This window comes from Dendrobium catenatum, unplaced genomic scaffold, assembly GCF_001605985.2.
Source record: "Dendrobium catenatum unplaced genomic scaffold, ASM160598v2 fragScaff_scaffold_71, whole genome shotgun sequence".
Classification (NCBI taxonomy): Eukaryota; Viridiplantae; Streptophyta; class Magnoliopsida; order Asparagales; family Orchidaceae; genus Dendrobium; species Dendrobium catenatum.
The window spans coordinates 794,892-815,595 of record NW_021318533.1 but is presented as its reverse complement, the minus strand read 5'-3'; the positions used below and the strand labels follow the sequence as shown (position 1 = coordinate 815,595).

General features: G+C 38.1%; 1 protein-coding gene across 1 annotated transcript in view; it reads left to right on the top strand.

Annotated features, from left to right (window-relative positions):
- The window catches only part of LOC110097051, a 65,602-nt gene that overhangs the window by 21,552 nt on the left and 23,346 nt on the right, over positions 1-20,704 (top strand). The window contains exons 6-7 of the mRNA XM_020823264.2: positions 7,866-7,934; positions 8,703-8,803. Coding sequence (XP_020678923.1) covers positions 7,866-7,934; positions 8,703-8,803 — 170 coding nt within the window. The remainder of the gene's footprint in view (positions 1-7,865; positions 7,935-8,702; positions 8,804-20,704) is intronic.

Below are 20,704 nucleotides of genomic sequence, written 5' to 3'. Positions count from 1 at the left end.
ACAGCTAACAACCATGCAATGGAAGACAAATATAGTCAAATGGCATGCAGCTAAGGATGCAATATCCCTACAGTTGAGGTTGGTTCACTTGTAGACAAATATAACCATTCCTTGTGGGCTTCGACGACCACTGAAATTACTTGTGGATAACAATAGTGGATACTTAGTAAGTGAAGTAAATCCTCTATGGACACAAGTACATACGTTCTCCGCTAGCAAAGATATAAGGCTACGAAAAATCAAAATTCCTACGAGCCGTCATATGAAGTATTTCATGTATACGAAATGCCATTTACGAGCAAATATATAAGACATCTAATTGCTATCTTCATTCATGGGCAAAAGCAGAAGATTCGTTAGCACACTACAATATACCTGCATAAGTCATGCAAGTAGTACACGACATTCTACTTGTACAAAGCAGTAAACAACTCAATCCAGAAGCTGCTACACTATGTCACCGGATCCGCAACACTCGTTTTAGCGGATAGAAGGTGTATATAAGCTCTCAAATGTAATGTTGTGTGCATACAAATAACAGTTACTTGCACAACTAAAATATTTCAAAATGCCCCAGCACATACACCATAGTTTGTATGAACATAGGTATATAAAAAGGCATATAAAATCGCAAAACCCGCATGGGCCTCGACGAGCGTGTTGTAGGAACACACGTGATGTCTAGGGATGCTGCGCGGGTCAATAAGTGAATTCAAGTTCGAACTTGATCCTTCTATGTGAATCAATAGGAGTCAACAAGTTCGAATCATTAAACAAATATATTATTACGGCGATCGGTATATTTATTTTAATACATTCATATTAGACATTCAATACCCATAATAATGAGAATTCACTAATAAAGGAAAAAAGCCTATAATGAAACCCGATCCTCTGTCAACTGCTTGACAAGGTTGACAAGGTTCAATTTACAAATGAAAATAACCCCAGATGATGACCGTGTTGAATGTTTATCTCAACCGGAGGGGTTTACAAACATTTTTAAATGTTTTCAAACTTTAACAAAATTCAAATTCCTATGAAATATAAATGACTTTAAAGTCACCCCGATGATGGCCGTATTGAATGCAGATCTAAACCGAAGGGGTTAATTCCAAAAATATCAAATTCCACTCAAATGCCCACAAAAAATCCAAAAATCTAAAAAATATTTAAAATTGAAACTCAATCATTAGCCACTCAAAACAAAATCCATCCTTCATTTGCAACAGTTTGCCGGAGTGAACAAATTGAAATTTACTTCAGCTCACAAAGAGCTAATGTATAGTCGAAAATATCACTAGGATCCATTCTCAAACAATCTCCTGCCGGTAAAGATGTGGTACATATCCTCTCACTGGCGGTTTTGCTGCAAAATGGCACCGCAGGATAAACGGTTATGACCTAGGTTCCTCTAAACTGAGTGATTTTGCCGCCAAATGGCACAACGGAATACCAGTTATGGCCAGAGCTAGTACGTTCCTTAGTGGCATCAAATTCTTGAGATATGAATCAATAGGATATGATCGATAGGGCACAAAACTCTCTGTTAACTAAGGTGGATTCAAATTTGTCCCCTTAGACAAATATTCACCCCAGGTCTACAAGGTACCCTTAGACGATGCAACCCACGACTGCCGACAAGGATCATTTTGTCAGGTTGGGTCGACTACCTCCTCTGACTAAGTAGACTAGGGACCACGATAGCTCGAGATGACAGAACAATGGGATCTTTGATCTGGTCAATCATCCATTCCCTCACTATCCGCTTTAAGTGTAAGATGGTGAAATTTTCAATTTTAAATATCAAATCTTCAAATTCTGAACCATTTCCAAACATTCAAGCCCATGCTACTACTATACGCCATATATCACCTATTTACGAGTACGACATATTTGATTGACGACTAGCCTTAATCGAAAGTTCTCTCTCGTTATCAAGAGGGGTAATTAACTATAGAGGCTTACGCCTATAGGAAACCAGAACTCAGATCATAAAGTCCTCGCAAAATGAGGGTGTAATCTACAAACCCATCTGCCTTCCCAAAATTTACCCTGTAACTTAATTTCGTTAAAACTTCCACCCCACCCCCTCCCCCCGAAATAAAATGTAGCAAAGCGAGCGGAGGCTGGGGCTGAATTTTCGGAGCCCACATTGTAGTGGTAGATTGTTTATGACACGACAATTCATGTCATGCATTAAAGCATCTCATATTGCTAAATTTTATTTTATTGTACTTAAATTGTATAACTAAAGCATATAGACCTTCTTGATCTTCCTATGAAATCTAGGCCTAATGCATTTATCATTGTACAAAATATGCATGATTTTTATGTGGATATTTGTAGAAAATTGGCTGCTAATTAACAATTACAAGCTTCCATGTGAATAAGAGTTATGTGGAATTTAAGTCTTGTCATAAAGTAATGGCACATTTAAATTCATAAAAGCTTCAATTTAAAATTTTTAAGAAATTGAATGCAAGGAAGGTAGGACTATTTAAAATTCTGTAATGCATTAGAACTAGTGCTTTTGACTTGGACATTCCATAATTTCATCGTGTAGATTCAAATTTTAATTTATTGTTTTTGCCTTATTTAATGAGCTTACTGCCATCACATCTACTCTCTTTCCACCTATTGTAAGTCCACATCCAACCTTTTGCCAATTATGGCCATGCAACTCATTCTTAAAGCTATTTTACATGGTAAGAGATGCTTCCATTTAAAACTTTAAAGAAGTTGAATACAATGAAAATGATATTATTTAAAATTGTGCAACATATTAGATTTAATGCTTACAACTTAGAAATTACAAGAAATCTTGGTATATATTCAATTTTCATCTTTTTAATTTCATTTTTTTAATCAGTATACAACCAACACCTTAAATTTCACACTCTTCATCTCTTGTGAGTTCACATACAATTCTTTGCTAGTTCCTATCATGCAGCTTATTTTCGAAGCTATTCTAAATGATATAATTTTTCCCACCGCTAATGATGAATTTCAGAGATACCTTATGCACTATCGAGGCATACGTGGCTATGATTATGACGAGTTACTTTACAGGAGATTCATACTTTATGTCTACATTTACTTGATATGTATCCAATATTAAATTCATCAAAGCCAAATTTTTTTAACCTGAACTTGTTTGATAAAAATTTATGCATTGCACCAAGCATTAATTTCTTCACATTTCTCATAGTAAGCATTGCACCAAGCATTAATTTCTTCACAGGTAATGAATTTTCATTTCTTTATTTTATTTTGTTTAATTTATTATTTCTATTTTGAGGACATGCCAATGATAATGATAGAGAAAGGCTGTATTTTATTTCCTAACTTCAAGTTAGTTTATTTTGTTCGTATAATTTCAGTCTTCATTTAAGTTGAGGTTAGTTCTGAAAAAATATTGTGTGGGTTGTTCAATTCATGAAAACCAATATTTGTTTCTTGGAAACTTGGTATTTAAATGTTTAAGGGGTGAAATTAGACGGTATTCATTTACAAATATGATAAAGTAGTTTGTTGGTTTGGTTGTTGTCGTATATCAGGGAAGTGGTGGTTGTGTTTGTCTGGCTCTTACGTGCGTTTGAGTTATGGTGCGTGTGACGTTTATGCTGTCATGGAGTTCTGGTTGTTCGGCATGAAGATTGTATTTCATCTATTTTGAAAGTTTAATTGGTTGTTTGGATTTATTCAAATTTAAGTTGAGATTGATCCAATGCCAATTTTATCTACTAATCTAGGCTCTGAGGAGTATAAATAACAGTTAAAATTTTTTAATTAATAACTTTTATCTTTAAGAAAAAGATTCTGTGCAACTTCAATTTTATGAGTGCAAGTAGAATGTCGTCTGATTCCTTTGAGTGTAATGCAAGTGCGGTTATCTAATTTTGGGGAAGGTCTGCTTTTTATACCGACGTGAGGCTTAAAAATAAAAAATAAAAAATAAATAATTAATAAAAAACCGGCATGAGGTGTCCCTTATTCCATTTCATCTACATAATTTTCTTTATTGACTTATTTAGTGCTTTTGATTTTGATAAAAACAGGGCACCATAAATTTGTTTTGTGAAATTATTTCGATTTGCTTGTTGATTTTATTTATTTTTGATTTTTTGCTGAAATTCTTCGATATTTTCAAACATCTCATTATCCTTGATTTTTAATGTCTTTTGCTTTCATTTAAAGAAAATAGATTGTCTAGTTATTTGATAACTTGTAATTTATGAAATTATACTAAGCATATTATTTGATCAGAGGAAACTTTAATCTTGAATCATCTTGCATGATTGATCATATTGAATAGACACGCTATAGAACAGAACTATTCTGCAATTAGATTACACATATGGTAATAGTGAGCTTATCTAAGTAATTATTTCATAATCTCATTCATCATTGTAATGATCTTTCGTCTATTTATTTAGTAATAGTAAGAGAATTCAACCCTCATTTAGATTTGCATTAATCCTAGTGAGGTATCATGCCGTGTACCTTTTTAGAGTAACTGTATTGTTTTTCACCTCTATGTTTTTATTTATTTATTTTTTGTGATAATCCAACATTTTAAAAATGTGCGAAGTTTAGTTATTGCTCCGCTACATTTTGACAGATCACCCATCTATCGGACTTTGGTAAAGAAGACCACCTTGACTTCATCTAGTAAAAAACTAGAGGTCTTTTTCTTTTTGCCAGCCCTTTCTTTTACCTTACATTGAGCTAGGCCAGGATTGTAAAAAACATCTCAAATTTAATTCTGATGGACCGGTCCCTCCTAGATTGGTTAAGGATGGGCTAATCCCTCTGAGACCCGCCAAAGTTTATGCCATGCAGAACATAGCTGCCTGGATGGATTCCCACCCCCCTTGGGGTGGGGCCCAAGGGAAAATTAAAGTCTAGGAGTGGCCGACTAGGAGGGAAAATAAATTTGGGAAGGGCTGTTTTTGGGGATTTTCTATACTTTGTATGCTTTAAGTATGTTGTTTACCCTAGGGTTAGGGTTTGCTTGAACTTGCTGAATTTAGAATTCCTTAGGTTGAGAAGGCTTTAGCCGGCAGCTAGAGATTTGGGGGAGTTGGATCTTCCTCTCCATTTTAAGATCCAATTGAATATTGAGTTTCTCTTCATAAATCTTTTAATAAAAAGTGTTCTTGTGTGTTCCTCTTCCTAGTTTCTCTCAATTTAAGCGTCATTAATTTATATCAGAGCCAAGATCCATGTACCTACAGTAGGAAGAAAGGTAGAAGTGTTGGAAGGATAGATTGGACAATTGAAATATAATTTCAAAGAAAAAATTCATATTTTGAAACTTAAATTTCAGTTGTCCATGAGAAGATCAATGGGAAGTTTGCCATCATGGAGGATATGATAAGGAAGATGCTCGAGGTCCAAACCAAAACGACATCGTAGGAGGTGAGGGGAGCTGCCGACAGCCATGGGAGTTGGGGAAACCCTAATAATGATAAGGAGATGGGAAGATCAGGAAGTGGAGATTTTGGAGGGAGAAGAGAGAATGAAACCTCTTGAGCCTATTCCTAGGGAGGAAATGAACGGGTATAGGGAGAGACGTGAGGGAATTAGATATGAACGAAGCGTGCTGAATTTGGAAGGAGGAGAGGGAATTTTAATGAAGGGTTTTGGTACGAGCGTAAAAAGGATGATCGGGACACTTGGGAGGACCACCCTTATAGGGAATGAGAAGTTGTGGAGGAAATAGAGGGAGCACAAGTGATCCGACGGTGATGAAGCTGAAGGTGTCTGCTTTTGAAGGGAGATGATGCACATGGGTGGATCTATGGGGTGGAAAGGTACTTTGCCGTTAATGGGTTGACGGAGGAGAAGAGACCAATGATGGTCAAGCTGTGTTTGGAGAGGAAAGTGTTGGCATGGTACCAGTGGAGGGATATGAGGTGGCCCATATGGATCTGGAGGGAGTTTAAGGACTGTTTGTAGGAATGTTTCCGAACTAGTAAGGGAGGGGACTTTTATGAGCAGTTCTTCGCTCTAACGAGCAAAGTCGTTGCCCACTTGAAGTATGGTACCCGTATTCACAATCTTTACTTATGTATTGCATTGTTTAGTACATTCGTGTATAATATTACTAATTTCATCAGGTCGATTAGTTCCCGGTAGTATCTCTTTTTTTTTGGAAGGAAAGGGAAAATCATACTTTAATGTAGGATAGGACAGTGGTGGAGTACCGTGAAAGGTTTGAGTATATTGCTAGCCGACTGGACTAGCTTTCAGAGATTGTGCTAGAGGGAAACTTTATGAAAGAGCACAAACTAGAGATTCAGGTGGCAGTTAGAATTATGAAGCCTCGTGATGTGGGAGAGGCTATGGAGCTAGCCTAGTTAGTGGAGGATCAAAGGCACTTGGAAAGAGGAGCTAGATGTAGCAACTAAGGAAGATAATACAGGATGACCATCACCTTTTTAGCAACAAGGGGCCGACACCGGATATTCTTAAGTAGATCTCGAAGGAGAAAACTGTAGGAGGGAGACTTGGGGGAAACTTTAAGAAGCTCACTAAGTCAGAGTTATAGGAGAAGAGGGTGAAGGGGTTGTGCTTCAGATATAATGAGAGATATATAACATGACACTACTGTAAGGATCGAACTCTTCAGGTTCTCACCGTTTATGATGACGAGGAAGTTTAGGGAGGTGGGAGTGAGGCAGTGGGGGAGGAAGAAGAGCTGGATTTAGACGTGGTGGAGGTCTCCTTAAACTTATTGGTGTGATTCACTCCAAATCACACCATGAAATTGAGAAGAGAGATAGCGGACATGGAGGTAGTGGTGAAGATAGATAGTGGGCTTATCCATGATTTAATCTCCAACCAGGTTGTCGACCAATTAGGGGTGAAGCTAGTGGACACAGGGTGCTACAGGGTGATGATGGGCGTAGGGTAGGTGGAGACAAGCAGACTTTGGGAGACACTAATGTCAAATGGGGAGCACTAACAAAGGAAATGATGGTGGAGGGAAGGAGAGTGGTGATCAGGGAAGATGTTGGGTTATCTAAAGCCATGAGTTCTCTCAAAACCATGTAGGTGGCGGGCAAAATTTTTTATTTTCTACAGTAAGTAATTAAAAGTAGAATTAATCCTCTTTGAATCCCCCTCTCTTCATGCCTACTGTCCACACTAGTGAGGCCCATAGGGCTCTTCTGCTTTCCAGCTAGACTAGTCTTTCTTGTTGGGGGCCGAGTTGATTGGCTGGACTGGCTTAGATTGCCCATTACCCTAGTGGTAGATAAGATTAGAGAGAGTCGCCTTAGATGGTTTGGTCATATAAAATGTTAGCCTTGTGATGACCTGATTAGGAGAGTAGATATATTAGATCTGACCTATGATAAGAAAGATAAATGTAGACCTAAAAAGGCTTGGTTAGAAAGTATTAGAAATGATTTTTCTTTATTAATTTTAAATAAGAATTTCTCTCTTAACAGGACAATGGAGAAAAATGATTCATGTAGCCGACCTCATATAGTGGGATAAATACTTGATATTGTTGTTGTATTTATCTTTACTATTGTATGAAATTGCTTTGCCAATTTGGCATATTCAGTTGAGAGCATAAGATGCACCACAAAGTTAGGAGCTAGAAAAAATGTGAAGCGAATGGAAAGAGAATAAGGGTATATCAAATGTTACATAGCTTGAAGTTAATAGATATATCACCCTACATAAATGGATGGAAAAGGATTCATAAATCCGGCCTATCTAGGCTAATTAAAAAAAAATATGTATATATATATATATATATATATATTATATATATATATATATATATATTTGACTATTTTGTGTTTATGAGCTTACCACATTTTCTCCTTTATAAAAAAATATCTCAGGAAACAGTTCTTACGCACAAAATGATTGGCAGGGGGCGTGGTGGCATAGCATGATTACTACCCATTCAGGTATTTTGCCTGTACTAGGTTGTTTTTTTTATCATTATTTTTGCAGATATGTTTCTTATCATACTCCACTTTACATCCTATTGTACAACCTGAAAGCTCTAATCTTCTTGTGCGGGCAAGAATTTTCATTTTTTCTTATTTTAATTCATTGATGCACATTGCTTGTAGCAATGCAATGCAGACGCACAAGGACATACAAGGCACAACCAACCAGCGTGTTGGTTATTGAACACATATTAGATAGTGCGTTCGGTAAGCATATGTTCTTATAAGAAGCGAGAATCCAAAAAGGGTCGCAGATTCACAACCTGTTTGTTCACATCATTGTCAGCTTGTAGTCATTATTTTGAGGACATCTAGAAGAATGCCCTTTTCTGGTTCTGTTGAAAGATATCAAGCTGTAGGAGAGTTTGCATGACATTGAAAATGCCTATGTTTAACACAATGAAAGCTTATTTTTAACCTAGAATCATTTATATTAGTTTTTTATTTGCTATCAGCATGCTTTTCCTTTTCGTGAACGCTTCTACTGTAACAGCGAGAAACACAGAATATAGAAATATTTGTTCTTCCCTTCAAAATTTTATCTTCCTTCTCGGGTTTAACATGCATTAGCCTGCTTCAAGAATCATCCCATACTTAATTTCCTTTATCTTATGAGTGAAATTTTGTTTCCCTTTGGTTGCTGAATGAAAACTAAATATACTGAGTTTGTGCATCTCCTGAATATATAAATATTTTTTTCGTTATTTGAATAAAAAAATTCAGCATTGGTTGAAGATGACAGTCCATATTCCAAAGGTGGTGAGAAGGGCACATATTATTTCGAGTTTTCAAGATCTCTGAGGACAATGGACCGTTCTCAACAGGTTAGCCTTTTTTTTTTAACCGAATTCGTTCAATATGATGTATTGACTTGGAATATTTTTATGATTAACACAAGTACAACACATGCATTTAGCAGGTATATAAATAAATGTCATTTATTCTGTATTTATTTTGAAGTATAAAAAAAGCATATTTCAAATTGAAATAAAAATAAAAAATACACATTTGGTAATATTAAATGAAAGCTTAGAGAGTCACACTTGCATGATATTGATGTTGGAGCCCCATTTCCTTAAAATTTCGTCTCTATTGTTCATTTAATACAATTCTCCTGGCTACCTGAATATAAAAAGCTTTAAGCGGATACAAATCTAAAATTATTTTGGCCGAGGATAATTTTTTTAATATAAAACTGATTTTTGAAAAGAAATAATTTAAAAGAAGCTAGTCGCCATAGACTGGGCAATTAGCCTGATTTCATGTGTTGGTTATTGCTACTATCATGATGCAATAAGAGTTTATAGGCTTAATTTATTCTCTTTGTCTATCATGCACATGGTAATTTAGGAGCTCATTTTTCGTACAACTCATCAACATCTATTGATCTTGGTCACATTTGATCTTGTAGGCGGGTCAGGAGTATTGCATCAAAATAAGAGGAATCCTTTTTTCACTATTGTGGCTAAAGAAAAATTTCAAGGGAGAATACCTTGTTTTTATCTTAATTCATGGTGCTTTTAGAGCTAGCGAAAACATTTGATTCCCATTTTACTGTTGCATGATAGGCAAATGAGGGGCCCACAATCAGTTGACTTTATAGGATACATTCAAGAAAGCCATTTTTGTTTATAATACTGGAGCTATAAATGTATATTTAAAGTAATCGATAGGAAGTATACAACCATCATGGTTTGCCCTAAACCCTTTAGTTTTAACTTCTAAGATTTTGCTATGGTTGTTTTGAAAACCATCCCAATTTATAGTGATGGAAAGCATCATCGTAAGAAAACTAATGAATGATCGTTCAACCTTTGTTAGTGCTAAGAACACTAAGCTAAAGGGGCATTGATGAGACATCAAACAATCATATATTAGAAATAAATGTTAGGTCAAATGAGGCATGCCACTGTTGTATGCATGTTCAAATCTTAGATTATGATAAGTTGTTATAAAGATTACATGCGGAAGCTATAGCGACACATTGTAACCCAATAGGAGGATTTCTAATTTAATATGCATGGAAGAAAGTGCAAGACAGGTTTATTGTGACAGATTGTCATTTAATCTGGCTTAATCTCCTTCAAGTGCGATACTATAAGCCGATGCAGTAAAAATTTGGAGTAGAATGTAATGATGTGAATAGTGAGGGATTTGATTTAAATGTTAGATTGTATCGAAATTGGAATAACACAAAGGATGAATTCATATTACATTTGTATCATTAGTTTTATAAGTGTTCCACTTCATTGTGATAAGAAGAAATTTTTATCCACAGTGGAGTGGTAGGAGATAATACGACAATTTGCGTTTTATATATTATGTTGCCCAGCACAAACAGAATTGTGATCTAAAATGTATAACTTGCTCAGAAGAAGAAATACTGATGTTAGAAGGCAGTAGTTAATATTCTCTTTATATTTTATTTGTTTTATTTTTTAATCATTCTGTTGAGTCATTTTGTTGAACTAGTTATCTATTCTATTATTTTTATTCTATCGTTCTTATCTGTGTTGCATTTAATTTCTTAGTTATTGGCTGTATAATAATATCTTTATTTTCCCATTAGTTGTAACAGGTAGGTGAACATTTAATTAATGTGTGCTATGTCATAAATTTTCCTAGCTTGTCGTTAGATAAACTTTTTTTTTTCACTATGTTAAAGTAACTTAGTTGATGAATGCCATGAATATTCTTAAAGTGTAGAAGAAACGAACCTACTTGATATATTTAAAAAGAAAACTTTTCAAAAGTCATTGCACCATTTCGAAAGGAAAAAGTTCATTAGTCATAACATAATTTACAAACTTTGATTGACATACTTAGATAAATATGTACTAATATTGCATACACAGTGTAATTACTCAATCCATTTCACTTGTACATGTAGTGTGAATATCATTAGATAAATAGATTTTACCAAATTGAACACTTCCACCATATTAATTGCATCATGCAAATCTAATTTTGCCTCCTTGGCCTAGCTTGTCTCCTGCAATGTGAGTAAAAGATGAAATTATAAAAGAAAAGAAAATATGTGGGCTTCGAAAATTCGGCCCCGGCCTCCGCCCGCGTTTCTGCTTTTTTTTGGCGAGGGGAGTTTTAAGACATTTAAGTTTCGAGAAAAATTTTGGAAGGCAGATGGGTTTGTAGATAAGACAGTACCCAGAGATTTTGCCCTCATTTTGCGAGGACTTTATAATCTGAGTTTTGGTTTCCTATAGACGCAAGCTCGTATAGTTAATTACCCGTCCCGATAACGAGAGAGAAGTTTCGATTAAGGCTAGTCATCAATCAGATACGTATAAATACATGTTATCTGGCATATAGTAGAAGCATGGATATAGGTAGGGTTTGAGAATTGATATTTAAAAAATGAAAATTTCACCATCTTTCACTTAAAAGCAGATGGTGGGGGAATGGATGATGGACCCGATCAAGATCCCATGGTTCTGTCGTCCCGGGCCATCTTGGTCCCTGGTCTACTTAGTTAGAGGAGGTAGTCGACCCAACTTGATAAAAGGATCTTTATCGGCAACCATGGGTTGCTTCGTCCAAGGGTACCTTGTAGACCTGGGGGGAGCATTTGTCTATGGGGACAAATTTGAATCCACCTTAGCTAACAGAGGGCTTTGTGCCCTATTAATCATATCCTATTGATTCATATCTCAAGGATTTGATACCACTAAGGAACGTATTGGCTCTGGCCATAACAGATATTTCGTGGTGCCATTTGGCGGCAAAACCACTCGGTTCAGAGGGCCCCGGGTTATAACCGTTTATCCTGCGGTGCCATTTGGCGGCAAAACCGCCGATCATAGGATACGTACCACATCCTTATTGGCAGGAGATTGTTTGAGAATGAATCTTAGTGATATTTTCGACTAGGCATTAGCTCTTTGTGAGCTGAAGTATATTTTAACTTGTCCACCCCTGCAAACTGTTGCGGAGGGTCGATGAATTTTACTTTAAATGTTTTAATGGTTGGATTTCAATTTTAAATTTTGAGATTTGCATGATCTTTGGGATTTTGGAACTTGTGAAGCTTTGGATTTTGATGGGCATTTGGGTGGAGCTTGAAATATTTTCAATTAACCCCTTCGGTTGAGATTTACATTCAACACGGCCATCATCGGGGTAACTTTGAGTTCATTTCCATTTAAAAATATTTTCATTTTTTGGATGAACCTTGTTAACTCTGTTGGGCTGTCAACAGAGGATCGGGTTTCTCGGGCTTCATGCATTTGTTTGTGAATTTTGTTTGTTAAAAGACTTGAAGACTTAATATGAATGCATAAAATAAATATTCCGGTCAACTTCGTGACCGCATATTTATTCGATGGTTTGAATCCTGTCTACTCTTATTTACCTGCTCAGGAGGATCGGGATTCGTAGGATTTAACCCTTTATCAGTGATTTCTCTTGATTATAGGTCTTGAAGGCCTAATATTAAGGTATTAAAATAAATACAATGGTCGCCATAATCGTGTATTTGTTTTAAAAGTTGAAACCCTGTCTACTCCTATTGATCCGCGTAGAAGGATCGGGTTCGAACTTGAATTCACTTATTGACCCACGCAGTATACCTACACGTCACGTGTGTACCAATAACACGCTCGCCGGGACCCATGCGGGTCGCGATTGTATTTACCCCTTGTGTACCTATGTGTATACAAACTACGGTGCATGTGCAGGGGCATTCTTGAAATATTTGTAAATACCTTCTGGCCGCTTGCATGGATGTTGCAGATCCGGTGGTGTGTTTTAGGAGCTTGTGAATAACTTCTGTCTGCCTGTATGAGTGTTGCAGATCTGGTGGTGGAGAGTAGCAGTTTCTGAATTGAGTTGTTCGCTGCTTTGCACAGGAAGGCTGTCGTGCACTACTTATTGCTTTATGCAGGTGGATTGTAGTGCACTAACGAATCTCTTACTTTTGTATACAGGTGAATTGTAGTATTATCACCTGATTGCAATGAAATATTTCATTGTTCTGATACAAACTCCCTTTTCTCATTCATCGGGAGGGATCTTCTGGACTTTGAGATCGATGACCGCCGCCTTGGAAAGAACTCCTTTTAGGATCTTTAGCATAGTAGACTTATTATTTCTGGTGTTTGTGCACACCAGAACTATTTTCTTCTTAAGGATAGGACCAAGAAGAAACTTTGGAGCATTAGGAAGTTTTGTTCTAATTTGTTCTAATTTGTTCAAACCTCTCTTCAATTCTGCCAGGAGGTATCTTTTTTTGTACATCGAGTTGCCCTTGTACCCGACGTAGTTGAAGATATTAATCACCGTTGTCATAGGTGATATCCACTATTGTTATCCACAAGTAATTTGTGTTCATTTGCAGGGACCTATTGTATCCACGACGACCTCCTGGAAATATTCGTAGAAGAGCCATTATTGTCTACATCATATCCACCTTTCATCAATCTCAGGTGATTTTGATGATTGCACTTGTTTGTAGGGGACGGTCTTCCACCATCGAATGGTAATATTGCCATCTCAATCTACAGGCACTTGTAGGGATTGTTGTAGGAGTCTATTACATCCGCATCATGCCCACCTTTGCTGTTCAAAATTTATTTGCAATGATGGATCCATTATTGATCTCCAGTGTCACCTTCTTCAATCAACAGACGTTGTTGCTTGTGTTGGAGATTCCAATAGTGCATATAGGACACATGCATTCTGCAACCCTTTGTTGTTCTTGTAGGTACTACACACCTAATCTCGTAGAGACTGTTGTAAGAGTCAACTACATTCTTTATTTGCATGCATTGAGGTCTCTTAGTGTGCATGCGTGTACCTCGATGTTGGTTACGAGAATGTTGCAATATCTACAAGGGATCGCGGCCGTTTGTATTTGTTGCATCTTAGTCACATTTGTTTACAAGTATCATTATATTTCATTCGACGTTGGGTCACTATTGGACATGCAAATGTTATTGTAGTTTGAGCTCCCTTGTATATGATTCAAGCTTTGATCTTTGTATATGTTTCAGTTCAAGTGCGAGTTAAAGTGCTTCTTCAAGTCCAGTTCATACTTGGATTCCTTGTGGTCTTCTTCAGTTCAGACTCCATTCAAGTTCAAGTCCTTAGTTCAGTTCAACATCATTTGTCCAAGTTTGATTTGAGTTTAAATGTTCAGGATCATTTTCTTTTTCAAGTCTTTTTCTTATTTGAGTTTGAATTCATTAAGATTTGAGTTTATTGTATCAAAGTACACAAGTCTGAGTCCACTATTATTCTTTTGAGTCCGAGTTCTTATTCTTGTCCTTTTTGAGTTCAAAATAGGTCCGAGTGCGATCATACCCAAAATTTAGGTAGCCTCCCGGCGTCTCCCCCATTTAGGGGAAAACTACGAGAAACTGGGCCTTCCCACCATGCACAATAAAGACGTGTATGGTAGGTGTCCTTGGACGAGGACATCGCGGCCGTGCTCTTCTTTCCCGCCACGCGCAATAAATTCGTGTATGGGGTCTTCGGTACCTGTTTGAGAAAAATAATTTGCTTTCCCCCGCGCGGGGGTACTTATGAGTGACCCCACCTCGCCGTAGGCGCCGCATCGAGGTTCCATCCCATCACGCGCGACAAAGGCGTGTATAGGCGATTTTTCGGTGCGCCATGAACGCCGAAGTAGAGTTTAGGTGATTGCACGCCTTGTCGTAGGCGTCGGATCGGGGTCCCATCCCACTACGCGCAATAAAGGCTTGTATAGGCGGTTATCTTATATATATATATATCCCTCAGTTTAGCGTATTTACGGGATTAGGCCAAATAAGCGTGCAAAGGGAGAAAGTTTACCTTCACAACAGCGGTCTCCTCTCCCTACTTCTTATCAAAATGTTTTAACTTCCGATCCAACTAGATGGGAATGCCGTGGAAGGTGCAAAGTCGAACAACCCTGAAGGAGCCGAAGAAGCACGCAGAAAAGGAGAAAGTTAACTTCACGGCAGCGAGCTCCAGTTGTTGCTCCCGACCTAAATGTTATAACTTCCGAACCAATTGGAAGGGAAAGTCGTCGAACGAACAAAGTCGAACAACGACGGAGAGGTTGAAGGAGTGGCGAGCTCTCGTTTTAGCTTCTGATTAAAGGGCCGTGACTTCCGATCCGAAGGAAGGGAGAGTCATCGAGGGAGTTGGATCGAACGGCCACGAACAGGTCGCAGAAGCGTGCGATAGGGAGGTTGTTATCTTCACAGCCACGAGCTCCCTCCGTCGCTTCCTTCAAAATGTAATAACTTCCGACCGAATGGAAGGGAAAGTCTTCAAAGCAGTCGGAGAGGGGATGAGGGCAGAAGATCAAAGCCAGAGAGTGAGGGAGCCAGAGCGAAAGCGAGGGAGGATGATCGGGAAAATGAGAGAGAGACCGAAGGCCTCTTCTCTTTGGCTCTTTAATGACGTGAGAGCCATGTGATGTGCGAAGAAGTGACGTTGGCCTGCGAGCGACGTTCGACGTGGGACGACAGAGCAGGTACGTGACACTTTTTTTTCTTTTTTTTTTTGTTTCGGGACAACGATCAATAAATGCCCCCAACAAATGTGGTACGCGTCTAGGGCGAACCATGTTTGTTGTATGCTGGTTGACCCTATGGATCTCTAGATATTTGTTCTAGATGTCACACAAGGGTTTCATTTAGGGGATTTCCAAAGACTTGTTTGGATGTTACATTAGTTTTTCTTTCCTCTTGACTCTTTTAGATGTATCCATAGATAGTTGATACACTGCTTTTAGTCAAGTAGGGATCCCAGGATAGTGATAGAGTACTTTGTACTTAGGTTTCTAGAGCATCACTCTGTAGATTGATGTTAGTGGACAGCATCGCCAGCATTTGTTCTCTTTAATCACCACGCTCACTTTAGTTTATAACCTTTCTGCATATGCTCAAAATTCTTCTATCATCTGGTTATATTTTGACAAAATTTTAAATATTTATTTGAGGATCTCGGCATGCATGGCGATGCGACTAAAATAAATACTTAAAATGCCCCCATTATTTAGGGACATTTGTAAATGTCATCCAGGGTGCTCATTTCACAGCTTTGGCTTGAGTCCTGAGATTTTGATTCCTTCTGCCTAGTGATCTGAGTGGCAAGATTTGGTGAAGGGTTATCTGATTTATCTTTACTGACTTGTTAGAATATTTGCGTACCTTCTGCCCTTTGCTTGTAGCTTTGGTGGGTTTGATGGAGTAGATGTCAGTGACCCAAAACCCTTTAGGTTTGGACTAGATCGGTGGCAAGAAGTCATCGGTCCAGAGCTTTGTGCATAACAGACTTGCTGATGACAGAATTCCTTCGATCCGTATTTTGTGCTTTGCAGATTTGTTAAGGGTTTGTAGGTTTCAGATTTGGTTGATAGTATCAAATATAGGTAGTATCTTGATTCTTAACCACTTGAGAAAACTTTAACTTGAGTCACTTGTGTTCATCAGATTAGGAGAGCCAGGGTTTGACAGCTCTTCGTCCTTTGGTTGGTGAGATGAGAGTACCTCTACTACGACCTTTCTTATGGCTTGTTGAGTAGATGGAGCTGCTAGTGATCCGGCTATATTTGAGCTTATTGGATCAGACATCTTACACCCATTCAGGCTTCAGACTTAAGCTATGGAAATTGCGCTTCCCAATGCTAATTTTATTGAAGTTGGCAGATTTAGAGTCATCCTTTGTGGATGAAGATTTAGAGCTTATGAGCATTCTGTGGTTGTTCGAGACTCCTTCCACTAGAACTTTGATTCTCCCGTTATTTGGGAGAATTCGATGGACTACGATCATTTGATCTTGTTGAGTTAAATTAGCTTTCGTATTTCGTACAGTCCTTACTAACGGGTTGACAAAGTGGGGGTTCCGCTACTACGACCTTTTTTATGGCTTGTTGAGTAGGCGGAGCTGCTAGCGATCCGGTTATATTTGAGATTGTTGGATTCGACCTCTTACACCCATTCGAACCTTAAGCTTCAGGTTGTTGAAAGACTTCAAGTTTTTTCGGCTCAATTTGTTGGAGTGTGTAGCCGCGAAAGTCCCTTTCTTGACTTTTGAGTCTTAGTTTGTTGGAGGAGTTGTCTGGATCTTTTGAAAGATCACCTACATATACTTTAGAAAACAAATATTTGTATTCTTTAGCACAAAAGAACATTTGGATTGATAATTTTAAATATTTATTCAGGGATCTCGGCATGCAACACGGTGTCGACCTGAATAAATATTTAAAATGCCCGTCTCGCAGGGACATTTTAGAATAGAATATATTTGGAATTTTGAGATTTTAAATATTTATATAAGGATCTCGATACACGGCGCGATGTCGACACGAATAAATATTTAAAATGTCCCTATTTTGACGGGAGATTTTGAAACACATTATCATAATACGAGAGAATTCTAAAATATGAAATGTATACAGTAATAAACATGTACGAAAATATAATGTATTAAACATGTCATTTTTCTGGGCAATTTCATTCGTAGTATTTCAAGTATCGGCCGTTGATCGGCGGCATGGGCCTCTGACCATCCAGATCGATCAACTGATAAGCTCCTCTTTGGTACACCTTTTCGATGACGAAAGGTCCCTCCCAGTTGGATACAAATTTGCAACTAATTTTTCTATGGGGGATGATTAGCCTTCTCTACACTAGGACCAATTCTCCTTGAAATGTTCGAGGACGCACCATTCGATCAAATGATTTTGCCATTCTTCCTCGGTATATTTCCAGATTTTGTTGAGCTTGCAACCTTACCTTATCGAGTGCATCGAGCTCTTCTATTCTTAAACGAGCATTCTGTTCTTAGGTGATGTGGTTATGGATTGCTACCCGGAGTGACGGTAGTTCAAACTTCTAGTGGCAGTACTGCTTGAACTCCGAATACTAGTGAATAAGGGGTGGCTTTGGTTGGTGTTTTATCAACTGTACGATAGGCCTATAGCGCTTCTACCATTTTCGTATGTCACTCTTTTATTCTTACTAAGAATCTTCTTCAACAATTTCACCAGCGTCTTATTGAAGGCCTCTGCCAAGCTATTTGCCTTTGGATTATATATGGATGAATATTGTCAATCGATTTTATGCCGATCAACAAACTTATAAATTTTTGTACTTTTGAATATAGTACCGTTGTCTCAGATTATGCGATGCGCCACACCGAATCTATAAACAACGTTGTGGGTAAAGAAGTTAATTACATGCTCGGATATAACTTCTTTGAATGGAGCCGCTTCTGCCCACTTGAAGAAGTAATCGGTTGCTGCTAAGATGAAGCGGTGTCCTGCTGATAACGGTGGATCTATTCGCTCGATAACATCAATATCCTAACATTCAAATGGCCAGGATGCTATTGTAGGGTGCAGTGGATTTGGCGGTTGATGTATAACATCACCGTGGATTTGATATTCGTGACACCTCTTAGCATGATCAATACAATCTTCTACCATTCTTGGCCAAGAATAACTCATTCTTTTGATTTTGACTGCCATCTTGGGACCTGACTGGTGCGCTCCAAAAAGTCCTTCATAAACTTTTGCTATCACTTTATCAGCTTCTCGTGTCCCTAGACATCTTAGCCACATTTGATCGAAAGCACGTCGATATAATGTGTTGTTGACAAATGCGTATTGTAGCGCTTTCTTTCTGATTTGAGCAGCTAATGATTTGTCAATTATTAGTTTGCTTTCTTTGAACTAGTCAATGAAAGGCTGTCTCCAGTCATCATCTTCTTTGACATCTAGGCAATGCCACCATGATTATGAAGTTTGACTAGCCTTGTGTCTCTTTTTAGGAGCTTGTTATTTTTCAGACTAATTTTCAAGATCAACTGGTTGGGGAGATTGAGGATCAACCGAAGTTGCATCCTGCTGGCTTGAACTTGGTATTCTCTCTGCCTGCGGGAGTTGTAATAATGCTAGCTCTATGACCCGACGATTGTGCACCATAATTATTATAGGCCATTTATCATTCATATTCGCAATTTCTTTAGCCAATTTAGCAAGGCAATCAATTTTGCTGTTTTGACCTCGGGGAACTTGAGATAATTTGCAACTGGAATTTTTTCATAAGTTCAAGAATTCACCGATGATAACAGGCCAACTCGAACTTGATGATTTTGTAAACTCCCAGTACTTGATTTACAACAAGTTGAGAATCATCAAAGATTTAGAGATTTTGAATTCTAACATCGGTTGCAATCTATATTCCTGCTATTAAAGCTTCATATTCAGTCTCATTATTGGTCCAAGGTTCAGTCAAGCTGAATCAGAATCTCATTTTACCTCCCTCGGGTGCTACGAGAATAATTCCAATTCCGGCTTGAGTTTTTTCTAGATTTGGAGGCCGAGCACGCTTAATTGATGCTGCTCCATCGAAGTACATTTCTCATAATCGTAGCATCCCATTTTCTTCAACATTCATAATCTGCTCGTCAGGCAGATCGTCATTGAGCAGTGAATCCGCGGGGATAGGACGTGCAGCGAGGAAATCCGCCAGCACTTGCCCTTTTACTGCCTTTTGTGGAACATATGTGATGTCAAATTATAACATTATCACTGTCCACCTGGCTAAATGACCTGTCAACGCTGGTCTTGTCATCAAGAACTTCAGCGGATCGATCTTTGATATCAAGGTGATTTTGTGAGATAGCATATAATGGCGGAGTTTCTGAATTGTGAAAATCAGGGCCAATCAATGCTTCTAAATTGAAGAGTAACGTATTTCTGCTCCTATCAACCTCCAGGTGATGTAGTAGAGCGCATTTTCTTTTCATTCTTCATTATGCTGAGCCAATAATGCTTCGATGGACTCTTCTAATGCTGCCGTGTATAGTATAAGAGGCTTCCCCTGAATTGGCGCTATGAGAATAAGAGGATTCAACAAATATCTCTTGATGCCATCAATGCTTCCTGACAATTTTCGTCCCATTTGAAGCGGACATCTTTTTTCATTAACTTTGAAAATGACTGGCACCTACCCGATAGATTCGATATGAATCGCCGAATGAAAGCTAGTTGTCCTTGCATGGAACAAAGTTGTCGAAGGTTCTTTGGAGGTGGCATCTCCATAATTGCCATGATCTTATGGGGGTCGACTTCGATGCCTCGATGTCGAACAACGTAACACAGAAATTTGTCGGAGGAGATCCCGAATGTGCACTTGAGAGGTTTCATCTTCAGATCATATTTCCTGATCCTTTCAAACACAATTCTCAAGTCATCTAGGTGGTTTTTTCGGTCCATGCTCTTAATGACTAAGTCATATACATAGCATTCGACATTTTGATGAATCAAATGATCAAATATACGAGTCATCGCTCGTTAGTGGTACCAACATTCTTCAGGCCAAAGGGCATGACTGTGCAGCAAAATATGCCTATGGGTGTTCTGAACGATGCATGTTTTTCATCTTCAGGCACTATTTTGATTTGGGTGTAGCCCGACGGACCGTCAATGATGAAGAACATATCATAACTGGAAGTGTTGTTAACTAGAAGTTCTGATACTGGGAGCAGAAATTCATCTTTCGGGCATGCCTTGTTGAGATCCCTAAAGTCGATGCAGATACGAATCTGACCATTCTTCTTCTTTACAGGGATTATATAGCAATCCAGTTGGCGTACTTTTATTCTTGAATGAAGCCTGCCTCTATGAGCTTCTTCGTTTCTGTAATCACCTGTTCTTCAATCTCCAATCTCATTCTCCTTGGAGCTTGTTTGACGGGTGTTGCATTTGA